A 22,527-nucleotide genomic window follows, 5' to 3' on the forward strand; every position below is an offset into this window, starting at 1 on the left:
CTTACACCTGCATCACACCGGCCGCGGTCACCGTCACCGTCACCGTCACCCAGCACAGCTGCTGTCCTCCTGTCACGTTGGAGATATTTAAATACTAGACTCAGCTGTGAATGTTGGGGGGCAGAGTATGCAGGTACAGTGAAGAAAAATTCTGCTGGGATGTCAAGATGTAAGTGTGTGAGATAATGACTGGGGGGGAGGGGGGAGGGTCACTTTGCTGCAGAAATGTGTTACATGCAGCGGTAATCCTGAGTCATGGTCAGGAATTGAGCGCGTGCGTGTGTGGGCGCGTGCAAACACTACGCAGACACTACGCAGACACTACGCAGACACTACGCAGACTATATGCAAACACTACGCAGACACTACGCAGACTATATGCAGACACTACACAGACACTACGCAGACTATATGCAGACACTACGCAGACACTACGCAGACTATATGCAGACACTACGCAGACTATATGCAGACACTACACAGACACTACGCAGACTATACGCAGACACTACGCAGACTATATGCAGACACTACGCAGACTATACGCAGACATGTGCAGACACTACGCAGACACTACGCAGACTATACGCAGACACTACGAAGACTATACGCAGACACTACGAAGACTATACGCAGACACTACGCAGACTATATGCAGGCACTACGCAGACTATACGCAGACTATACACAGACATACGCAGACACTACGCAGACATGCGCAGACACTACTCAGACTATACGCAGACACTACGAAGACACTACGCAGACTATACACAGACATACGCAGACACTACGCAGACTATACGCAGACATACACAGACACTACGCAGACTATACGCAGACACTACGCAGACTATACGCAGACACTACGCAGACTATACGCAGACACTACGCAGACACTACGCAGAATATATGCAGGGGAAAAAACGCACTTCCCGTGTAATTTTTTGTACGCAGTGTCTCAGTTCAGATGTGCAGCCGTAAAAGGGCGTATCTGACAGTGGCGTGCTGTTTATGGAGCACTGCTGATCGCAGGGACCGCCCCCAGTGCTCCGCCCCCAGTGCTCCGCCCCACACCCCCCCAGGCCTGCATTACAAGACGAAATGAGTTAGGGTCTTTTCTTTTGAGGAGAATGGGTGTCTAGCAGGCGGCAGGGGAGATACGCACTGAAGAGCAAGGTGCCGTGCGGAGATTCGCTCTTCAGCGTGAGGTACAGTGTCACTGCGTTTACCCCCCCCTGCACGGAAGGTGCCCCATCCTGCCGAAGGAGTGATGAGAGGGGGGGCAGTTCCAGGTACGAATCACCATGGAAAGACGGGAAAAACACGGGAGTGTCTGAAAGACAAGAGGGAAGACAGATGGGGGGGCGGAAGTCAGACCAGCCAGACAGCCTGGGGGGGGGGGGGGGGGTCTCATTTACTACCGCCTTTCAAAATTCCACACAAATTCAAATCAAATGAGTCAGTGTTTTTTATTTTTGGATCAACTACTTCATGAAAAAATATTAAAGAACAATAATTTTCATTAAGCCCAGGATTTAAATATACATACATATATGTGGATTAAATTAAAATGTTCTTGCTTGGAAATGAAAGCGTTCAACTTAATTAAATCCTAGCTGGGCACAAAAACGTTATCGGCGCTTCCCTGTGTGTGGGACGGCTCAGAGCAGGCCAGCGGTCAGCACAGAAACGTAATGAAGGAAACAGAGCAGATCATCAGCCAGGAGTCAAAGGCCAACCAGCACGACCTACCTGTGTGTGAACAAGCTGCACTACCAACTGGTAATTAACTGCAATGCTGCAATCCATCAATCTGTCGATCATCCATCCATCCATCCATCCATCCATCCATCCATCCATCTATCTATCTATCTCCCCCCCAAAAGTGTTCTTGAAGCAGTACTGCATATAATGAGATGACTTAGTGCTGAACCATCCTGGCCGTATGACATCTCGCCATCGCATTATCGCCTGAGAATCTTCCCTCAGGGCAACCGGTTGGTTATGTAACAATTCTACTAAATATCAAGCAGGGCCTTGACCTGCTGCAACTTCAGGAGGCAACGCTCTCGATGGGTGTACCCCCCCCCACCATCATGAATATACTCCGAATGTCGAGTGACTCAACCTTGTACATATTTACTCTAAAATCCAATCACACTTATCATCTAGAATTCAATTCCTGCATTGCCACAGGGCACCTGTCACAAACTGATACAGGAAAATCGTGAGGCAGTAAGGTAAGTGAAAGGTACCCCCCCGCCCTGCCCCTCTCCCTGCCACAGAAAGGCTGTTTTGCTTTTGTCATACAGGTTCCCCATATAAAGTAAGAGAGACTCATTTGGACTGATGGTCAAAGAGATGGACTGGTGGATTGATGGACAAACAAAGGCACACAGATGGAATGATGACAAAGAGATGTGCTGAAGGACAGACAGATACAGAGAGATGGGCTGATGGACAGACAGACACAGAGAGATGGCTGAAGGACAGACAGATACAGAGAGATGGGCTGAAGGACAGACAGATACAGAGAGATGGCTGAAGGACAGACAGACACAGAGAGATGGCTGAAGGACAGACAGACACAGAGAGATGGACTGAAGGACAGACAGATACAGAGAGATGGGCTGAAGGACATACAGATACAGAGAGATGGGCTGATGGACAGACAGACACAGAGAGATGGGCTGATGGACAGACAGACACAGAGAGATGGGCTGATGGACAGACAGACACAGAGAGATGGCTGAAGGACAGACAGATACAGAGAGATGGCTGAAGGACAGACAGATACAGAGAGATGGGCTGAAGGACAGACAGATACAGAGAGATGGCTGAAGGACAGACAGATACAGAGAGATGGCTGATGGACAGACAGACACAGAGAGATGGGCTGAAGGATAGACAGATACAGAGAGATGGGCTGAAGGACAGACAGATACAGAGAGATGGCTGAAGGACAGACAGATACAGAGAGATGGCTGAAGGACAGACAGATACAGAGAGATGGGCTGAAGGATAGACAGATACAGAGAGATGGGCTGAAGGACAGAGAGATACAGAGAGATGGGCTGAAGGACAGACAGATACAGAGAGATGGCTGAAGGACAGACAGATACAGAGAGATGGCTGAAGGACAGACAGATACAGAGAGATGGGCTGAAGGACAGACAGACACAGAGAGATGGGCTGAAGGACAGACAAATGCGCAGATGGGCTGATGGTCAGAGAGAGACACAGCCAGACTGGTGGACAGACAGGGACACCCAGAGAGACTAATGGACAGGCAGAGAAGTGTTCCGTGTCTGCTGTGTATCAACCCTGCTCTTACACACTAAACAATTCATATAAACAATTCATAAGTAACAGTAAAAATGAAGTGCTGCTTGTTAGATCTCCTACAGTATGAGTCCCTGCCCTTTTCACTATTTACCAAACCAATAATAGTAAAAAAACTACATTAAAAGGCTCATAAAAGCTCATTAAAATGCTCATTTGGGTAATTCAGGCATCTTCTCAGTTTGCCTGGCTGACTAACACGCCTCAGTGGGTGTACAGGCTTCAAAAATAAGCCAACAAGAATAGACAGTCAGCGTGGTCACATGGATGTCACATGGGTGGACAGGGAGCCATGTGACACTCTGGACTGATCACATGGGTGGACAGGGAGCCATGTGACACTCTGGGCTAGTCACATAGGTGGACAGGGAGCCATGTGACACTCTGGACTGATCACATGGGTGGACAGGGAGCCATGTGACACTCTGGGCTAGTCACATAGGTGGACAGGGGGCCATGTGACACTCTGGGCTGGTCACATGGGCAGACAGGTCATGTTCCCATTAACCCCCTGATAATTTGCCTCACAGGGCTTCTCCTCACCATGTCCCTCATTCTCCAGCTGACCTTGGGCACTCTGGAACCCCACCCCCCCCCATCTGTGAGGCCAAGCTGCCAAGAAAACAGCCCCTGGCACCGAGGGGCCTCATCTTTAACATGTAATAGCCCTTAAATCACATTTAGTGCCTTCAGCATACAATCAATGGGCTATTTTACAGTCTGCAGTGGAATTATCAGTGACCCTGTGGGGGGGCTTAGGGCACATCACCCTCAGAGTCGAAGAAGACAGACCCCCCCATCCCATCAACTGCCCTGCCATCTTTAATGCTGAGCAACTGACTCCTGGCCTCCAGCGAATTTATGAAGAGCGCCCCCTCTGGAGACGAGGCGCTCGTGGAGGCGCTGATCAATATGGAGCAGGTGTACATGACTTCCCGCTCCACCGCTCATCCGGCACATTCCACGCACTCGTTGACCCGTTAGGGTGCGTGACTCCCTGTCCTCCGCATTCATCATCCATTTCTGCTTTGTCCTCGGGCCTATATTACATTTTCAGAATCTTTGCTCATTTTCTTCCCTTTACAAATTAATTTAAATGACACAGACAACTGAGACAGAGCTTACAGAAGAGGAGGCAGCACCGGCGAGGAGAGCTACACTCCTAAAGTGCGTTAAGCACCGCCGAGGAGAGCTACACTCCTAAAGTGCGTTAAACACCGGCGAGGAGAGCTACACTCCTAAAGTGCGTTAAACACCGGCGAGGAGAGCTACACTCCTAAAGTGCGTTAAGCACCGGCGAGGAGAGCTACACTCCTAAAGTGCGTTAAGCACCGGCGAGGAGAGCTACACTCCTAAAGTGCGTTAAACACCGGCGAGGAGAGCTACACTCCTAAAGTGCGTTAAACACCGGCGAGGAGAGCTACACTCCTAAAGTGCGTTAAGCACCGCCGAGGAGAGCTACACTCCTAAAGTGCGTTAAACACCGGCGAGGAGAGCTACACTCCTAAAGTGCGTTAAACACCGGCGAGGAGAGCTACACTCCTAAAGTGCGTTAAACACCGGCGAGGAGAGCTACACTCCTAAAGTGCGTTAAGCACCGGCGAGGAGAGCTACACTCCTAAAGTGCGTTAAGCACCGGCGAGGAGAGCTACACTCCTAAAGTGCGTTAAACACCGGCGAGGAGAGCTACACTCCTAAAGTGCGTTAAACACCGGCGAGGAGAGCTACACTCCTAAAGTGCGTTAAACACCGGCGAGGAGAGCTACACTCCTAAAGTGCGTTAAGCACCGCCGAGGAGAGCTACACTCCTAAAGTGCGTTAAACACCGGCGAGGAGAGCTACACTCCTAAAGTGCGTTAAGCACCGCCGAGGAGAGCTACACTCCTAAAGTGCGTTAAACACCGGCGAGGAGAGCTACACTCCTAAAGTGTGTTAAACACCGCTTAGGAGAGCTAAGGGGTGTTATGCTCAGGGGCTAATCATGGGGTTTTGTCTGACTGTAACTGTAGGCTTCAGAAAGGAGCATCTGGCCAGTAATGGAGCCAGAGACTGGGGGGCTGGGGGTGGTCCAGGTCCCCCTTGGCTCCTGACCTGGAAAGGATCACAGCCTGCAAACCATAAGAGCATTTCCGACATAGGCCAGCAGGGTGCGCCATCATGCATGAGTATATTATGGGATGTGAAGCTCCATGGCAGAGGGTGCTGGCTTCGTGTGAGGTCAGGAGATGCTGAGCCATTACCCAGCTAGATGCCCGACACTGGCCAGAAGCTGGAGGGGGTTTGTGCTTAATTAAGATTCATAAACGCATTTCTACCTGAAAAAAATAACTTTCAAGCTGCATTTGTTATTTACTGGAAGCGAAAGCAAAACAAGAAACACATACAATCTCCCAGCAGGATCCATCACTCACTGTTACACCGGCATCACGCTGCTTCACACAGCAGCAGTCTGCTCCCTCCTGCCTGTACGCTGTTTTAACCAGACCTCACTATGTCTGCCTCTAGGGTAAGTCCTCACTCCAAATTAAAATAGGTTTTAACCTGAATTTCTCTCTAAAGATATGATGAAATTTAGATACTGGCCAGCAGGGGGCAGAGTCATGAGAGGCGTGTGCCAGTCTTTCCTCTGACACACCAATGCCACATTGGGATTGCGGAGGGACGCTATGCAGGGTCCATCCTCTGCTCTCTGGAGCAGCTGCACTAGAAAGCAGCCGGAGTTTGTAATCAATATTACAAGCATGTCTTTGCGCGAGCGGAGGCCAGTGGGAATCGCTCGTTAACGCAGGTCGAGGCATCTGCAAGCACGCAAATAAGGACGATCCATCTCCGGACGGCCCTTGCTGCGCTCCCAGCACGCAGCGCTGGAGGAGGCTGCTGGGGATTATTTAATCCGCCGTCTCCTTGATTATGGGATGTTTCCCGCTGGGGAAGCAGTGATGAGTCTGTGAGCGGGACCCCCGCTGCCTCACCATGTGGCACTTCCGTGCAGTATGGGTGGGAGGGACGGACTGCACTTTGTCCTGGCAAGTGTGACAAGGGGCCATTTATACAGTCATTTTAATGAGATTATTTATCATCCATCTCAATTACGTGATTCCTGCTCCAATCAGAGGGAAGTCTAGACAGGAAGGGGCGGGACACGGATGCTATGCAGTGTCACCTTCTCTGTGGTGACACACACCATCGGAGCGAGGAGACGCACACACTCAGCTCCCATCCGGGATGACGGCACGGCAAATTCCGGAACGATCTGAGGGTACCGCAGCCTCCGGGTCAGGGAGGGATGTGATCGCCGCTGGTTAGTCACCGCTAATAGATCACAGAAGCACGTGGAGGCCCCCTGCCATCCCGCCTTGCTGTGTGAATCACCGGCTGGATGAAAGCGGTCCTGGCAGGACTCAGAACTCGGCAGGACAGGCTCTCTCTTCTCACACAGGAACATCAGATGACTAACAGCCGCCCTAAATGATCCGCAGCAGGCTGATCCGTCTCTGGCTGATCCGCACTTTGGCAAAGCCCCCCCCTTCCCATGTGAATAGTTGCACATGGTCACAGAAACAGGCTTAAGAGCCATAAAGCAGGCCCTGGGGGCTGTGGGGCGCTGACCCCCCCGAGCGCGCCCGCTCACCCATGACCTCGCCACGCGGCACTGACAAAGCAGGCTGTCCATCCATTCATTTGTAAATCCCCAAAGGTTAGTTCTGTTGGACCTTAAGCTCCTTACTATTTTAAATCTCCATAGCGACGAGCTTTTGTTTCCTGCGATCCTGGATGCCCTCTTCTTAGCTCACCCTTACTATCCTCCTTCCTCCCTCCTTATTAAATCCTAATACCGTTTTAGATTGATTCCCAGATATGAGTTCTGATCCCTGATCTTTGGGGGGAGTTTCGCCACAAAAAGCACCTACTCTACCGATGGGAGGTGTGCCCCCCCCCCCCAGCAGAACACCCCCCGAGTCTCCACGTTGTTCATTTCACCCATGAACTACATTTACCTTTCTGTCGCTCTCTTTTTTCACCGCTCTCTTGTTTGCTTACTCTAACATTGACCTTTCAGCCCCCCGGAATATAATGTAAGCTCCCTCCCTTCTCCAGGTTGCCTGCTTGCTTGCCAATTACAAATGATCATCATTCCGCCCATGAATCCCTCAGTCACTCCTCCGTCATGCTCACTGTCATCTATCGCTTCACTTCTCCTCTTCCCCATCCGTCTGTTTCTGTGCAGTGCCCTCCTCTTTCCATCCATAAACACGCCCCTTGCCACCTCAGTTACAGCCTATGTTCCTCCCCCCACCCCCCGTTGCTAAATGCTCCCCATGAGCACAAGCCCCTAAAACACCGTATCTGCTCCATTTACAAATCGATCCACACACAGACACAACACCTGATCATGAATTACGCCAATCAGGACTAAATCGTGGCCTGTTAACTACGACGCTGAGACAATAAAACACTTAGATGCAGATTTACGGTCACGAACATAATAAACGGACGACTGAGGAACTCGACGCCGTGACCACTTCATGGGTAATAATGGTACACATTACACTGTGTATCATGTAGGGCTGTCACCGCTGATCTGGATCAGACTGGTTTAGCTAGATGTGTGACAGGCCGGTGGTCTGCCAAACGTGGTTAGGGTCAGCACATTAAGGCCCCTGTCTGACACACTCACACACACAAACACCCACAGGTGCTGCAGTCAGTCACCCCACCCCATCCCAGCCGCCAGATGACACCCCCACTTGTATAAGGAGTGAAGTGACAGCCCACCTTGTTTCCCAGCATTCCCTGCAGTCAGCCTCGTGGCAGATAGACGCGGATGCAAGCAGGAGCCGGGACTAATTACTTATTTATATGAAAACGGCACTCTGCCGTCGATGCCCCCCAATCCCTCGTCGATGGAGCCAAATTAACTAATTGCCGGGCAGATTCGTTTTCAACCTGTAAATAGGTTTATTGATATGACCAAATGCATTTAGTCAGCAGAAACAAAGTTTTACACTCGCGCCGTTCAGGTGAAAATTAAATTAGATGCTAATCAAGATGAAATGGAAACTGCTGCAGGAAGGGCCCTCTGCTGGCCTGCCGGGGGGGGCGAGGAGGTCCGTCAGACTCGCATTCTGGATGTGAGGACGTGCAATAAGGCAGCATCTCTCAGACGGACCTTCCAGGCAGTTCATGTTCTTGCTCCCCTGGGAGGGAGGACTGTCTTGCAGGGAGCTGGGAGGGAGCAAAAACATGGACCATCGGGAGTCCCGAGGACCGGGCTGAGGAACACGGGCCTAGACGGCGCTGACAGAGACAGGAAAGGCCTCTTTGTCAAATTTATCTTTGATGACCTATTCTGTGCTCTCAGGGTACCTACCTCGCTCGCAAAGACGACCGCTGAAATACAGGGGGCAGTCGCAGGCGAAGGATGCCGCCCCTCCAGGCCGCAGCCGCAGGGCCCTGCAGGGGGCGCCATTGAGGCAGGGAGCGCCGTCGCAGGCCACCATCGATGGGGTGGGTGAGGCGGGGCGTGGCGTGTTCCTAAACGGGGAAGTGGAGAGGGGGTGTCAGTGTCGACTGAATGGAGCTGCGGAACTAAGAAACTCCTGGTCAGCCGACTGCGAGCAGAATTAGCATCACGCAGACGGAAAACAAACAGGGTCGTCGACTCCACTGCGAGGAAACTCCCAGAGTCTCTCTCCACCAAGCACAAAACTAGTCAAGAGAGAAGAGGATTTGACCCCGGTAGAGGGTCGGATTACCTCGCACTTGTCAATCACCGCTTGCTATAAGCGAAGGGGGTTAAACTCCTCAGAGTGTCACCCTTCGCCATGGGTTCGAAGCACTGCTGCTGGTAAACAGGATTAGCGGGCTGCAGCCAATCACAAGATCCACTCTCCTTAAAGCTTTTAAGAAAGCACTCCCCCCCCCCTCCCGGGACTCAGCTGCATTGGAGATTACTGTAAGAATCCCCCCCCCCCGTAAAATATAACCCCCTGCCCACTTCTGTACACTACACTGTCCTCATAACAACAGCTACAGTTCCAATAGTTGGGAGAAAACTGGTACCTGGACAGCCATCTGAGTGGCACCTCCCTGACTGACACCTCCCAGAGTGGCACCTCCCTGAGTGACACCTCCCTGAGTGGTACCTCCCTAAGTGGCACCTCACTAAGAGGCACCTCCCTGAGTGGTACCTCCCTAAGTGGCACCTCACTAAGAGGCACCTCCCTGAGTGGCACCTCCCCGAGTGGCACCTCCCTGAGTGACACCTCCCTGAGTGACACCTCCCAGAGTGGCACCTCCCTGAGTGACACCTCCCAGAGTGACACCTCCCAGAGTGGCACCTCCCTGAGTGGCACCTCCCTGAGTGACACCTGCCTGAGTGGCACCTCCCTGAGTGACACCTCCCAGAGTGACACCTCCCTGAGTGGCACCTCCCAGAGTGACACCTGCCTGAGTGACACCTCCCTGAGTGGCACCTCCCAGAGTGACACCTCCCTGAGTGGCACCTGCCTGAGTGACACCTCCCAGAGTGACACCTCCCAGAGTGACACCTGCCTGAGTGGCACCTCCCTGAGTGGCACCTCCCTGAGTGACACCTCCCTGAGTGGCACCTCCCTGAGTGGCACCTCCCTTCGGCTGGGTCTTTCATCCGGTCATGTGACGGTCTCTTCCTGACACATTCCGGAATCGACATACACGTGGCATGTGGCCATAAAGTGGAGGATACACAGGTTCCTCAGGGCAGGTGTTGATGTGACAAACACCCTGGACTGGCCATAGTACAGACAGACGTGGGCCGTAAGAGAGGGGGTGGGGCGCCGGTGGTGAACCTTGATCAGTCCTGACTGCGGCAGTGACAGAGCGTGTCACCCACATTCGCTCTTTACAGCTGCTCCGCATGGCATTGGGGGGGAGGGCTATGTGACTGGAATGCTGTCAGTACAAACCCCAGAGTCAGCAGAGTGATGTCACCATCGGGCCCCTGTGCAAGGGCCTTAGCCATCGGGCCCCTGAGCAAGGGCCTTAGCCATCGGGCCCCTGTGCAAGGCCCTTAGCCATCGGGCCCCTGAGCAAGCGCCTTAGCCATCGGGCCCCTGTGCAAGGCCCTTAGCCATCGGGCCCCTGAGCAAGGGCCTTAGCCATCGGGCCCCTGAGCAAGGGCCTTAGCCATCGGGCCCCTGAGCAAGGCCCTTAGCCATCGGGCCCCTGAGCAAGGCCCTTAGCCATCAGGCCCCTGTGCAAGGCCCTTAGCCATCGGGCACCTGAGCACGGCCCTTAGCCATCGGACCCCTGAGCAAGGCCCTTAGCCATCGGACCCCTGAGCAAGGGCCTTAGCCATCGGGCCCCTGAGCAAGGCCCTTAGCCATCGGGCCCCTGAGCAAGGGCCTTAGCCATCGGTCCCCTGAGCAAGGCCCTTAGCCATCGGGCCCCTGTGCAAGACCCTTAGCCATCGGTCCCCTGAGCAAGGGCCTTAACTCCTGCTGCTCCAGGGACTGGCTGACCCTGCTTCCTCAAATGTACGTTGCTTTGGGTAAAATCGTCCGATAAATAAGTAAAATGTAAATTCTGCTTGCCCTCCCCACAGTGACACCCCAGAAAGCAGTCAAGGTTTGTCTGTCCTCAAAATGCAATTATCAAATAACAAAAGTCTACTTCTGAAAAGACATAAAACTTCATCATATAATGTTTCAGAATGTAACCATAACATTGTCCTCTGAATAACCTTGTGCGCCTCTGGGTTAAAAAACATTATAGCACGAATAATAATGGTACCGGTTTTGGCACAAATGGAGCCTTAGAGCCCCCCCCCCCCCCCCCCCCATTCAGGTGAGCCCCCCCATAAAATAAAGCCGCTTTCAGCTGAATTTGCAGCCCGCGGCTGGTCTTCAAATGCGAGAAATGCAACAAATGACTCCCCAAGCAGAAGGGACACTTTTCATTTCCTCCACTGATATTTTTGCTTGGTTTATGTCTCAGAATAATAAGAAAGGACAGAAGTCAGAAGACGAAGCGTCGTCTATCTTCCTAAAAGATAGCGAACAATTTGTTAGTCCCATTAGCCCAGTGGCGACAGAGCAGAGCAGAGCGCCGCGTTTCCGGAACGAACTGTGGACAGACTCTCTGTCCCCGGCCCTATGACGGAGCACATTGTTTCTGTCTTTATTCCCTTCATAACCAGGTATGAATCAGTATGAATACACATTTATGTTTCTAAAGGACGGGCGTATGTCTTTTGTTTGATGTTGGTTACTGGGCCTGCTTCCCATGTGCACAAAGAACTCAAAGAACCTCCCAACATGGACATTTGACATTTATTTATCTAGCGGCTGCGTTTCTCCAAAGCGTTTCACAGCAGCCGGACCACAAACTCTGAACCGACGACCTTCTGGTTCCAGGTACAGTTGGAACCTGCACAGTGCCCCCAAAATATCCTGCACGGTGTTTCTCAACCGAGCTGGCAGGGACCCCCAGACAGTCTACATTTCTGCTCCCTCACAGCTGGTGGTGAAGCTTGCCAGCAGCGGGGGACAGCGGGTGGGGGGCAGCGGGTGGGGGGTAGCGGGTGGGGGGCAGCGGGTGGGGAGTAGGGCCCTGACTCCCAACACACCTGGCTGACAACAAGACAGTCTCCCAAAGTCGAGACTCCATCTGGCCTGACTAGTGACTCTATGATTTATCATCCCTCTTGTCCCCAGGGGACCGAGACATCAGCCACGCAAACGAGCTCCTTCCGTCGTTTCATCATCGCCTCTTTGGGTCCCCTCTTAATTAGTCAACAGCAAACTGATAAATCAGGACACAATGCTTTGTATACACCGGCTAGATAAACACCTGGTGGAGAAAATAAACTGCAGCACCAATTACAGGCAGCTAATGACCAGGCTGATAATCACACAGGGAATAAAGGGCTTATGGGCCCCCCTTGGCCCCCCGGCACCATGCTTACGGCTCAGATTGCCTCCCTGGGCATTGTTACGCAAATCCGGACGGACATTGCGACACTAAGCGCTCACGGCCTCTGGCAGCACGCCGCATGCCATGCGCCTGCGCTGCTGCAACAAGCCGCCATCGCCGGGGATTAGAGTGACAGGCTGCCGTCTCGCTCACATCCCGCCTGTCAGGATGGAGACGGCAAAACAATGGGTGAGCCGCGCCGGGCACAAATGAAGATTAAACGGCATGCCGGCACCAGGACTCCAGCGAGACGCTGTGCCGTAATGGGAGCAGACGAGAGGATTTCCCCTGCATTAGCGCCCACAGGAACTGGCCACCGCGGGCTGGATCGCCAGCATCCACAGTGCACATGCCACAGGACACCCCACAGGGGCAGCCAGTCCCTGGAGCAACTGGGGGGGGTAAAGGCCTTACTTAAGGGGCCCGACAGAGACAACAACCTGCCAACACTGAGATTTGAACCAGTGACCTCCTGCTTATGGAAGCGGTGTCCTACCCCAGCGAGCCACACACCCTCCTCAGGAAAGAGATGAGAACTTTTTAACCAGATGTCAACTCAAGGTAAACAACAGAAGAAAACAGCAACCTGCCTAAGTATGACAATCTAACCAATCAGAGGCTTCGAATGGGAACATGAATAAAGGCAAATGGAAGCCATGCACAGTGTCTCCCCGGTTAGCGAGGCACACAGGGGTACCTGTGACTATCAGTAATGTATTATTTTTATATAGTGCATTTCACAATAGAGTCGCTTGACTGTCAGGGTCAGCACCCGTCTGTCCCAGCCTTTCGTGTCTCCTCCCCATTTTGGCCAGCAGGTGTCGCTGGCCATCCTATCCTCCCTGTTGTCTAAGTCTTTAGTGTGTTTCCCCTGCTCCCTGTATTGCCGCATGGTTCTATGGGCTGAGGATCTGGCCACCTCCGTATTTGTCCTTAGTAGATTGTAGTTTTCTGCTTCCTGAGTTTTGTGGTTTGCGTTTTGGTTTTGCTTGGTGCCTGTGTTTGTGATCATTACTGGTCTTTGGTATATTCTTCTGTTTCTTAGTTTCCCTGTAGGTCTCTTAGTACCTTTATTGAATTACTAGTTTCACCGTGCCTCGCTCCCGTAACACTTGCCAATTCATTATTCCAGTCACACTGCAAGAGCATCGCAGTGCAGGAGCGTCGCAGTGTGAGTGGCCACTAAGGCCTGGTGACGTGGTTCCTCAGCCCGCCTTTATCCTCGCGTCGAGAGCAGCGCTGCTGTGACAAGATCGCAGTGACATCTTTAATTAGCAACGGCTGCCTCTCCAACACAGAGAGACGCTTTTTCAAGATGAGACAAAATTTCAAGTATGCCGCCTTCGTCACAAAAAGCACCAATAATGAGAATTACAAACAAACTAATTTCTGCCAAAAGATTTGTGGCTGTTGATGAACAGCCGCGTCTCAGCAAACCCTCCCCCATCTGCAAAGCGTGTGCACCACACCCCCTTCAGCCCACTTCTCTGCACCCACCGCTGCCTCATTCAGACTGCTGCCTCATTCAGACTGCTGCCTCATTCAGACTGCTGCCTCATTCAGACTGCTGCCTCCCCTGTCGCCTCACCCCTGCCGTTGCCTCCTTTAGGCCTCTACCTGCCACCCCCCCCCCCCCAAAGGGCTCCTGCCCCCCCCATCTTTCCCATCTGCCAGTGCTGTCCAGCTGATATGTGAGGCTCAATGTTTTCCTGGTTCTCTCTCTGGATTCACTCTGCTTTCCGAAGGCATCCATTTGTGATTTTAATCCCATCATTGTTTGCAGATGTCACCTCGCCCCCACTGTTATCACAAATGCGGAGAGCGAGGGACCCGCAGGTGGAGACGGGAGCACTTTCTGCCTAACAGGTAAACACGCAAACCCTGTAATCTGAATATTCAGAGACTTGTCAATAACTGATGTGTTAACTCCAAACCGGCTACTAAGGCTTCCCCAAGCTGAGGGACCCCCGTCCATCAGCAAGGAGCTGGCAAGGAGAGCACCTGCTCCTGATGGAGAGACGATGCATTCCTCCACTGCATTTCTACATGAACCGCATGTGATCCTGTCTATCCAAACACTAAAGCACAAGGACATGGATTATGAAGAGCTGAGTGTGTCTCCTTTCAGTGTGAACTGCTTCTCAGAACAAAGACAGGCCTCCAGTAGAACAGGGTGGGGGGAGATCTTTACACCCCCACAAAGTGCTTCCTAATCCTCGGAGTTCCACTAGAATAATTTCCATTACCGAGTTGTGACACCTGTCCTGATCTGTGACACCATAGCCGTCATGAGGTCAGATTTCAAGCACGTTGTGCGGCTGAGAACCGGAGGTGTGTTCACGTGTGTGTGAAGCGTGTGTGAAGCGTGTGCAACGCCTCCGATCGGAGCCCGGTGCTGACGAACTAGCTTTACCTGCATCCCTCCACGCTGCATCTGCTGACGGCTCGGAGCGGCAGGAATGTGCTCGGCTGAATAAGCTCTGTGATCTCGATACAGCCCGTGTAGTTGGTGATGGGTTCGGCACCCTGGGGGGAGAGAAAGCAGGATCATTCCCCACCTGTTAAGAACAACATTGCAGGGAAACACAGCTAAACAGTGCCTGGAGCGGCGGTGTGGGGCCGCATCCGGATTAGCATGCGGGGCCAGTCTTCAGAGAGGAAGTGCAGTAGCAGTGTACCCCGGCTCCTCCCACTCTGGCTCCTCCCACTCTGGCTCCTCCCACCCTGGCTTCTCCCACCCTGGCTCCTCCCAAACCGAGCTCCTCCCAAGCTGGCTCCTCCCACTCCAGCTCCTCCCATGCCAGCTCCTCCCACGCCAGCTCTTCCCACGCCAGATCCTCCCACGCCAGCTCTTCCCACGCCAGCTCCTCCCACTCCGGCTCCTCCCACTCTGGCTCCTCCCACTCCGGCTCCTCCCACGCCAGCTCCTCTCACGCCAGCTCTTCCCACGCCGGCTCCTCCCACTCCGGCTCCTCCCACTCTGGCTCTTCCCACCCAGGCTCCTCCCACTCCAGCTCCTCCCACGCCAGCTCTTCCCACGCCGGCTCTCCAACCTCCATTACACTACGAGAGGCCTCTTCAGACCAGCATTTGTACATGCAGCGCCTTGGAAAGTCACATGCTGATGATTAACAAGACGAAAGGTTCTCCAGGAGAACCACACGGAGATGAACAGAAACGAATCAGAGGAATGTGGCTTTGCCATGGGCTGGCATTCAGTCTCTACCCTTCCAGAGGCTCTAATTGTATGTTTTTCATCCAGTCTTCCTGCTAACGGTGCCTTGAGCTCCAGGAAGCCACAAAACCACTTTTAATTACATTATTTATTTAGCAGATGCTTGGGGTCAGAGAATATTCCAGGAACAATTGGGAATAAGGGCTATGCCGAAGGCTTCTGCGGTGATACGATGACTCTGCCGGATATGGGATTTGAACCTATGACCTTCCAAACACAGACTCCTAAGCTGCTGAGCTACACGCTGTATTACAGTACTTCTAGAACATATTGCATCTCTAACACTAGATTTCAATGTGAATCATTTCCCGTTTTCCATTGGCTTGATTCACCTCTGTGGTCCAGTGATTTACTTCATTTCAGTGTTCAGACCAGAGGGCACTGGTTCCACCCCCATTAACACACCTGCTCACCCCGCCCCCTTTCCACATGGCCAATCAGCCACAGCATTGTGGAAGGGCTGAGTGTTCATTGGAAGAACTGCCGGCTGGCAGTGACCCAGTGGGGCCGGATGGACGCTATAAGCCGTCTGGTGAGTGGCCTGAGCCAAATTCTTCAGATTCACTGCCAATCCGCCCTCCAATTGTGTCTACAGCCAGTGGCTCCCAGCTTTACTGGGCAGGCGAAGGCATCCCTGATCTAAACTTTGATCAGGGCTTAGCTTTCAATCTGTGCCCAGGGATAGAGCCACATACAAGCTGTGCTGCTCAGAATCACATTTCTTCACAGAAAGGACTTTTACATGTTTTATTAACCTGGGCCGTACAACATATTGGTGGATTAAAGCATTATGGCTTTTCACCCAGCCTTACATTCAAGCTGGGCTGCGGTTCCCCCAGCCTATGCCCAGCCTTACATTCAAGCTGGGCTGCGGTTCCCTGCCTATGCCCAGCCTTACATTCAAGCTGGGCTGCGGTTCCCTGCCTATGCCCAGCCTTACATTCAAGCTGGGCTGCGGTTCCCCCAGCCTATGCCCAGCCTTACATTCAAGCTGGGCTGCGGTTCCCCCAGCCTATGCCCAGCCTTACATTCAAGCTGGGCTGCGGTTCCCTGCCTATGCCCAGCCTTACATTCAAGCTGGGCTGCGGTTCCCTGCCTATGCCCAGCCTTACATTCAAGCTGGGCTGCGGTTCCCCCAGCCTATGCCCAGCCTTACATTCAAACTGGGCTGCGGTTCCCCCAGCCTATGCCCAGCCTTACATTCAAGCTGGGCTGCGGTTCCCTGCCTATGCCCAGCCTTACATTCAAGCTGGGCTGCGGTTCCCCCTGGACAGGGGGGTCTGCAGGCAGACAACACGAGCACATTCAGGCTGTCTAATCAAACACCTTATGCTTTGATTCATTAACATGGCAGCAGCCACAAGAAAGCCAAGATTTTACTGCTGTTCTTTGTCATTAAAAAACTTTGCCTGTTTTTGTTTTTTTTTTATGCTTAGCAGACCCCATACCCACAATGCCCTGCTGTTTCTGTTCATCACTGCCGTGTAATTATACACGTAATTACAAACACGCTCCGATATGTATCGTTACAAATATACGAGGCATAATTGCAGAATAGTCTGTAAGCCTTCAGGATATTAGCAGCGTATGGTCGCTTTGTGATAATTCTGCTCCAAGATCAAAGGATGAATTAAACCGTGAACAAACAGTTGAATTGGAGGGTCTGTCAGACAATCTATAAGGTTAACCATCCAAAAAAAGCAGAATCCTTCTGAGAGGGCCTTCGGCACGCTTCTCTGATGTGCCATTTTGCGAATGAATTGATAATTTTAAGAGGTGTGGGTAAATGCCTGGCTCAGGAAGCTGACCATGTGTGAGGAACAGGTTCATTATTAAAGTAGATTGGACCCCGACTTCATGTGGGGGCTATCGCTGAGAAATCTAATAAAGGGTTTGATAAAAAGGGATTATTCCCCCTCGGTCAGATGGCCGTTCCAGCGGAAAACCCGCAATGGCTGCAAGCTTGCCTGCCCCCCACATGTCACTCCCCCATCCGAGGTTCCTCGCAAGGCCTTTTCCGTCTCGGAGTTTGTCCAAAACAAAGGCCCACGTGATAAATGAACAAGGCTGTGTGATTTCTACCAGAGTTACAGCAAACCGATACATTCATCCACCTCAGACGATGAACGACGGACTTTTAGAGCAATATCTGCTTAATACGACAAGGCACACATTCAATTATTGATACAGACAGCTTAATTTTTTAAAACATCCCATAATATGTGTTTTAAGGCCCATCAATTTCTGAAGCTTTTTTCCTCTCCATTGCACTCCATGAAAAGGCATCTCGATTTCAATCCAGCTCTTATGAGCAGAAAATCAGATTTTTCAATCACACTTGCAGTGGTCAACACTTGAAATGGAAAGAGAAACACAAGCTGCTATTGACTTTTTCTTAAAACGTATTAATTTGGAGTTTTCTCAGGAGCAGCCATGCCGAAGACGCTGTTGGTGTGTAAAATTCTGCTTGGCCCAAAGCGCCGGTCAGCAATCGAGGGTCGTTACCCCCTGGAATTAAGCGAGTGCCTGCGGCCCCATCTTTCAGTAATTGGTCTGCAGAAAGTGGATAAGTTGAAATACGTTTAAGGTGTTTTGTGGCTTGTGTACAACACCTCCGTGTGCTGTGCTGCAAATGGCCATGAAACATCATTATGAGACCAGTCTGCACAGATCTGTTCCTCGTTCAGGCTGCACTGATGTTTTATAGTTCATGCACCCTGATGTTTTTACAGTTCTCTCTATAATTTCCTCTGCTGACCCTGGGGCTCAGAAAGACGTCGCCCCCCAATTTCACTACCAGAGCATGTTGACGTGTGTAATACTCAGCCAAATTCATACTGCGTGTGCTTTTTAGGATCTCCGGGAATGCATCTATTCACCGGGGTCCCTTTCATTCTAGGCCGTTCTGTCAGCGTTCCCCCTAGTGCATCATGGGATATTGCCCATCTGGTATCACAGGCTTTCCAGAGTTTCGGCTGCTAGGAATCTCTGGTTCCTTCCTGTTACGGTGCCAGACCGTGCCAGGAAATCCATTTCATTACTGCTGGAGCAGTGCCCACCCCTGAGGAGCAACGGGTGGCAGCGGTGGGAGGCTACTGTACCGGGGCAAGGGTGTGGCCGAATGGGACGCCCCCCACGAAGAGATGAGCGGCTCTGTGCACCGGGGGCCCCGACCGGGAGCTGCTGGGCTGACTCCAGGCTGCTCGATGGCCGGACACCGTCATCTCCACCTCACACGGGGACAGCTGCTGTCTGTGGGTGACAGCACAGAAGCATCCGGAATCAGTCCGCCTCACACATAGAGTGACACGTCACGCACATGTGAATGCACACAGTATCTCACGCTCATGCTGATTTAGTGACATGTTCCCTCGTCAGTCTTTTCCCTGGGTGTGGGCTTCAAACGCTTGGTTGTTTTATAAGAACTGCTGGTTTCCGCAGCTAATTTGACCAATATTCTCTCCTGCAGGGTGGATCTGCTTTTTTCTGACCATGGGCCCTAACTAAATGGTTTTGAATGCAGGAGATGAAATTCATCGATATGAGCGGTGAGCTTCGGGACTTTTCCGTCACCTGCTTAATTTAATGATATCTCCCTGGGCAGAGCGGTGCACAGCCCCTTTAAACCCCCCCCCCCCAAGCCCTCCTTAATGCCCGCTTTGTCTTGTTATGGTAGTCAAACCGAAAACAGGTTGTGCTCAGTGCGTATTAATGAAGGCTGTTTCCATGGATACCGGAGATATTCCATTTAGAGGATGACCTAAGGACTGGGTGAGGTACGCCTCCGACACGGGGGAGCAAAGCCCCGCTTGCACAGGACTGATGACAGATTCAGCGTCACGTAAGAGATTATTCCTGTTCCCTATGTTTTGTCCTTTCTTAAGGCTCCCAAGATTACTTTGCTGGGATCGATGATTTTATATATATGCAGTCTCAAGTCAATATACAATTCAGTAGACCGGGGTATTTTTGGCTGTGCAAATTTTCACATACATCACGCAGAGAAACATGTCACATGGATGAATGCCTGAACTTGGAAGTTTATTAAGCAAGTCCCAGAACAGACTTTTCTGCCGCACCTTCACAGAAGGTCCTCAAGCGATGCTGATTCGCTTTCAAAAGCAGGATCCTTAAGGCAGCTGAGTTTGTCAGCAGGATAAATGTGTCTCTTGCGGCTGAGCATTAAAGCTGCAGCCCTGCAAAGCGGCTGCGCTGTACAGCTATCTGACGGCTAAATGTCTCCATGTAAAGACTTCTAGTGGCATTTAGCAGTATGCTAACGAGCTGTAGCAAGTGTGCTGTGTAATCACTGCTTTCAGAAGGATGGCCGACGGTGACCCTTGACCTTTACAAGTGCTCTCCGGCTGAGTCCTGAACACAGGGAGTCATGCCCTAGCAGCGAGTCACAGCCCGGCTGCGAGTCACTCCCCTGTAGCGAGTCATGCCCCAGCAGTGAGTCACAGCCCAACAGTGAGTCACGCCCCAGAAGTATATCACAGCCCAGCAGCGAATCACGCCCCTAGAGTGAGTCATGCCCCAGCCGAGTCACAGCCCATCAGCGAGTCACGTCCCAGTAGTGAGTCAGGGCCCAACAGTGAGTCATGCCTCAGCAGCGAGTCACAGCCCAGCAGCGAGTCACAGCCCAGCAGCGAATCACGCCCCTACAGCGAGTCACACCCCAGCAGCGTGTCAGTCAACGTGGGAGATACACATGGCAGCTGCACAGAAAATGGGAGCAGCACCTGAAGCACTGGGTACGTGGGGGGGACATGGGATTGAGAATCACACCATCTGAATGCTGGGAAGGGCAGGGCACAGTCTGTTAGAGCAGCGGCCCGCGAGCTCCAGGCTGATTACAGCGTCAGATTAAAACGTCACATGTGATCGACGGCTATTTTTCGTCAGATATATTTGTCATATTTATTATATCGGCCCATTATGTACAGGCAGCTATGCGCGTTATATTCACTCATAATGATTTTACTCATTTCCATATATTTATTTTAACTAGCCTGACAGAAAACACAGATCATTTATACCACAGCAAACATCCTTAATCTGCCTGTAAATCACTGGCCTGCAGACGTGCCCCCCTTCCCCTGCCGGCTTTGTCGCTGTCCCCGTGCTGCCTGCGACAGCCTGACCACGCCCGTTCCAGAATACTCAGGTGACTGTCCGGCCTCCGTCATGCATGAGACAGCAATGCAGGAAAGCCAGAGTCCAGCATTTCTTCCCTGCGCCGCATTACCCATGCGCCGCATTACCCATGCGCCGCATTACCCATGCGCCGCATTACCCATGCGCGTTAATCTCTGAAAGTGGCAGCGTTTCTCGTCCCATCAGCCCGTCTCCCGAACGTGCGGCCGTCATGATTTCGGCATGTTTTACTATACAGTATATGGAGGCTAAGCAGCACATTTTTAATCCCCCCCCCCCATTTTTCATACACTGCTCCTGAGGTATCCTCCAGTCTTGGGAGAAATCCCAAAGTAATTCTGCCCCCCCCCCCCCCCCCCCAAACAACATGGGGGGAGATAATTACTTAAGCATGACGGCAAAGCTAACTGCCCACCGCTGGAGGGTGCTCAGTGCCCCCCCAAGCACACAAAGACCACCCCCCCCCCAATCTAGCTTGATTTGTTCAGCCTGGAACCCGTGAGCCGGAACACTTTCTGGGCTCGGCGCCCGGGGGCGAGAACGGGACCTCAGACAGACACTCCCCAGGAGGGAGGAGGAGGCGAGGGAGGCGGCGGGGGTGGGGACGTGCCAGGCGGAGGCTCTTAATTTAGGAGCGGTCTGGCAGGGAGACCCATGTCCCCACGCATGGCCTGAAGGACTCCTTGAGATGGCTGTCCCAGCAGAACACCGTCCCTGGCTGGCAGAGCCTGTGAGCCGAGCCTGGGTATCAAGCGGCAGCCCCAGCAATGGCCTGTCTGCCACCGTCACGCCAGCCATTTAAAGGGAGAGTCATTAGAAACTGTGACATGTGCCATTCTGGGTCATGTGACCCACGAAGCCTCATGTGATGGACGGACACAGGCAAGGCGAATGGAAACCAGTCAGGGGTGTTTTATTATTATTATTATTATTATTATTATTATTATTATTATTATTATTTGCACCTCAGTCTGCCAGCTTCAAGATGCCTATGAAGATACTTTAAATTAAGTACCCAACCATTTGTCATCATTAAGGAATACTAACATACAATAGTTTATAAAGCTTCTCACTCTCATGTGACAAGCATTTCCGCGCAGAATTCTCCTGGTCATTTTTTGAGCTGGAGGTCTTTGCTGTGACGCCTCTTAGATAAGGCTGGCCGTAAGCTCCGGCAGACCCACCTGAGGTGAAGTGTGTACTCCGTCCCAGCGCAAATCCGTACGGTGGTGTTCATCCGCCACGGCCGCTCCCCCGCGCCGCAGGCCAAGGCGTACTGAAACAGGCGCATTAGCTCCTTAGCTTCATGCTAACCGTCTTCAACGTTCCAATGTTCAGAGTAAAGAACACAGAGAGGAATCAACGACATATCAACAAGAAGACAGTCGCCGAGGACGTGGACAGGGAGGGGTCACGCAGCATTTCGCCGGGGGGGTGGGGTTGGGGGGGGCAGCAGCATCGTCGGGGCAATAGCTCACCTGTATCACCCCTCTGTCGATGAAAAGCTGCATGAAGAAGGAATGGTGAGAGTCGGAGCCCCCGTCGGCATACAGCAGCGTGCCGTCCTCAGCTGGGGACTCGAACCTCAGCGAGATGCTGACGTCGGTGACGTCGGTGACTTTAAACTCCAAGACGGAGTCACCCGAGTAAAACGCGTAGGTATAGCCTGCATGAGAAGCGGCACTTCAGTGGGTTAAATGCTATCATTAATTCATTAATGCCATTTAACACCAAGAATGTGTACCTCAGTGGTGCCGTAACGCACGGGTTTACACAGGCTGAAACCCAGGGGCTGCTGATAAAAGGGGCCTTTTCACTCTTGCCACTCCCCCATG

The 22,527-nt window shown here is 52.2% G+C and overlaps 1 protein-coding gene across 1 annotated transcript in view; it reads right to left on the minus strand.

Annotated features, from left to right (window-relative positions):
* Nucleotides 1-22,527, minus strand: part of eys (eyes shut homolog) — a 150,671-nt gene that overhangs the window by 40,447 nt on the left and 87,697 nt on the right. Inside the window, exons 15-20 of the mRNA XM_023844746.2 lie at nucleotides 22,171-22,358; nucleotides 21,877-21,968; nucleotides 18,637-18,787; nucleotides 14,714-14,826; nucleotides 8,717-8,880; nucleotides 1,169-1,336 (exon numbers count right to left, since the gene is read on the minus strand). Of these exons, the coding sequence (XP_023700514.2) occupies nucleotides 1,169-1,336; nucleotides 8,717-8,880; nucleotides 14,714-14,826; nucleotides 18,637-18,787; nucleotides 21,877-21,968; nucleotides 22,171-22,358 (876 nt within the window). The remainder of the gene's footprint in view (nucleotides 1-1,168; nucleotides 1,337-8,716; nucleotides 8,881-14,713; nucleotides 14,827-18,636; nucleotides 18,788-21,876; nucleotides 21,969-22,170; nucleotides 22,359-22,527) is intronic.

Source organism: Paramormyrops kingsleyae, chromosome 3 (assembly GCF_048594095.1).
Source record: "Paramormyrops kingsleyae isolate MSU_618 chromosome 3, PKINGS_0.4, whole genome shotgun sequence".
NCBI classification, from domain to species: domain Eukaryota; kingdom Metazoa; phylum Chordata; class Actinopteri; order Osteoglossiformes; family Mormyridae; genus Paramormyrops; species Paramormyrops kingsleyae.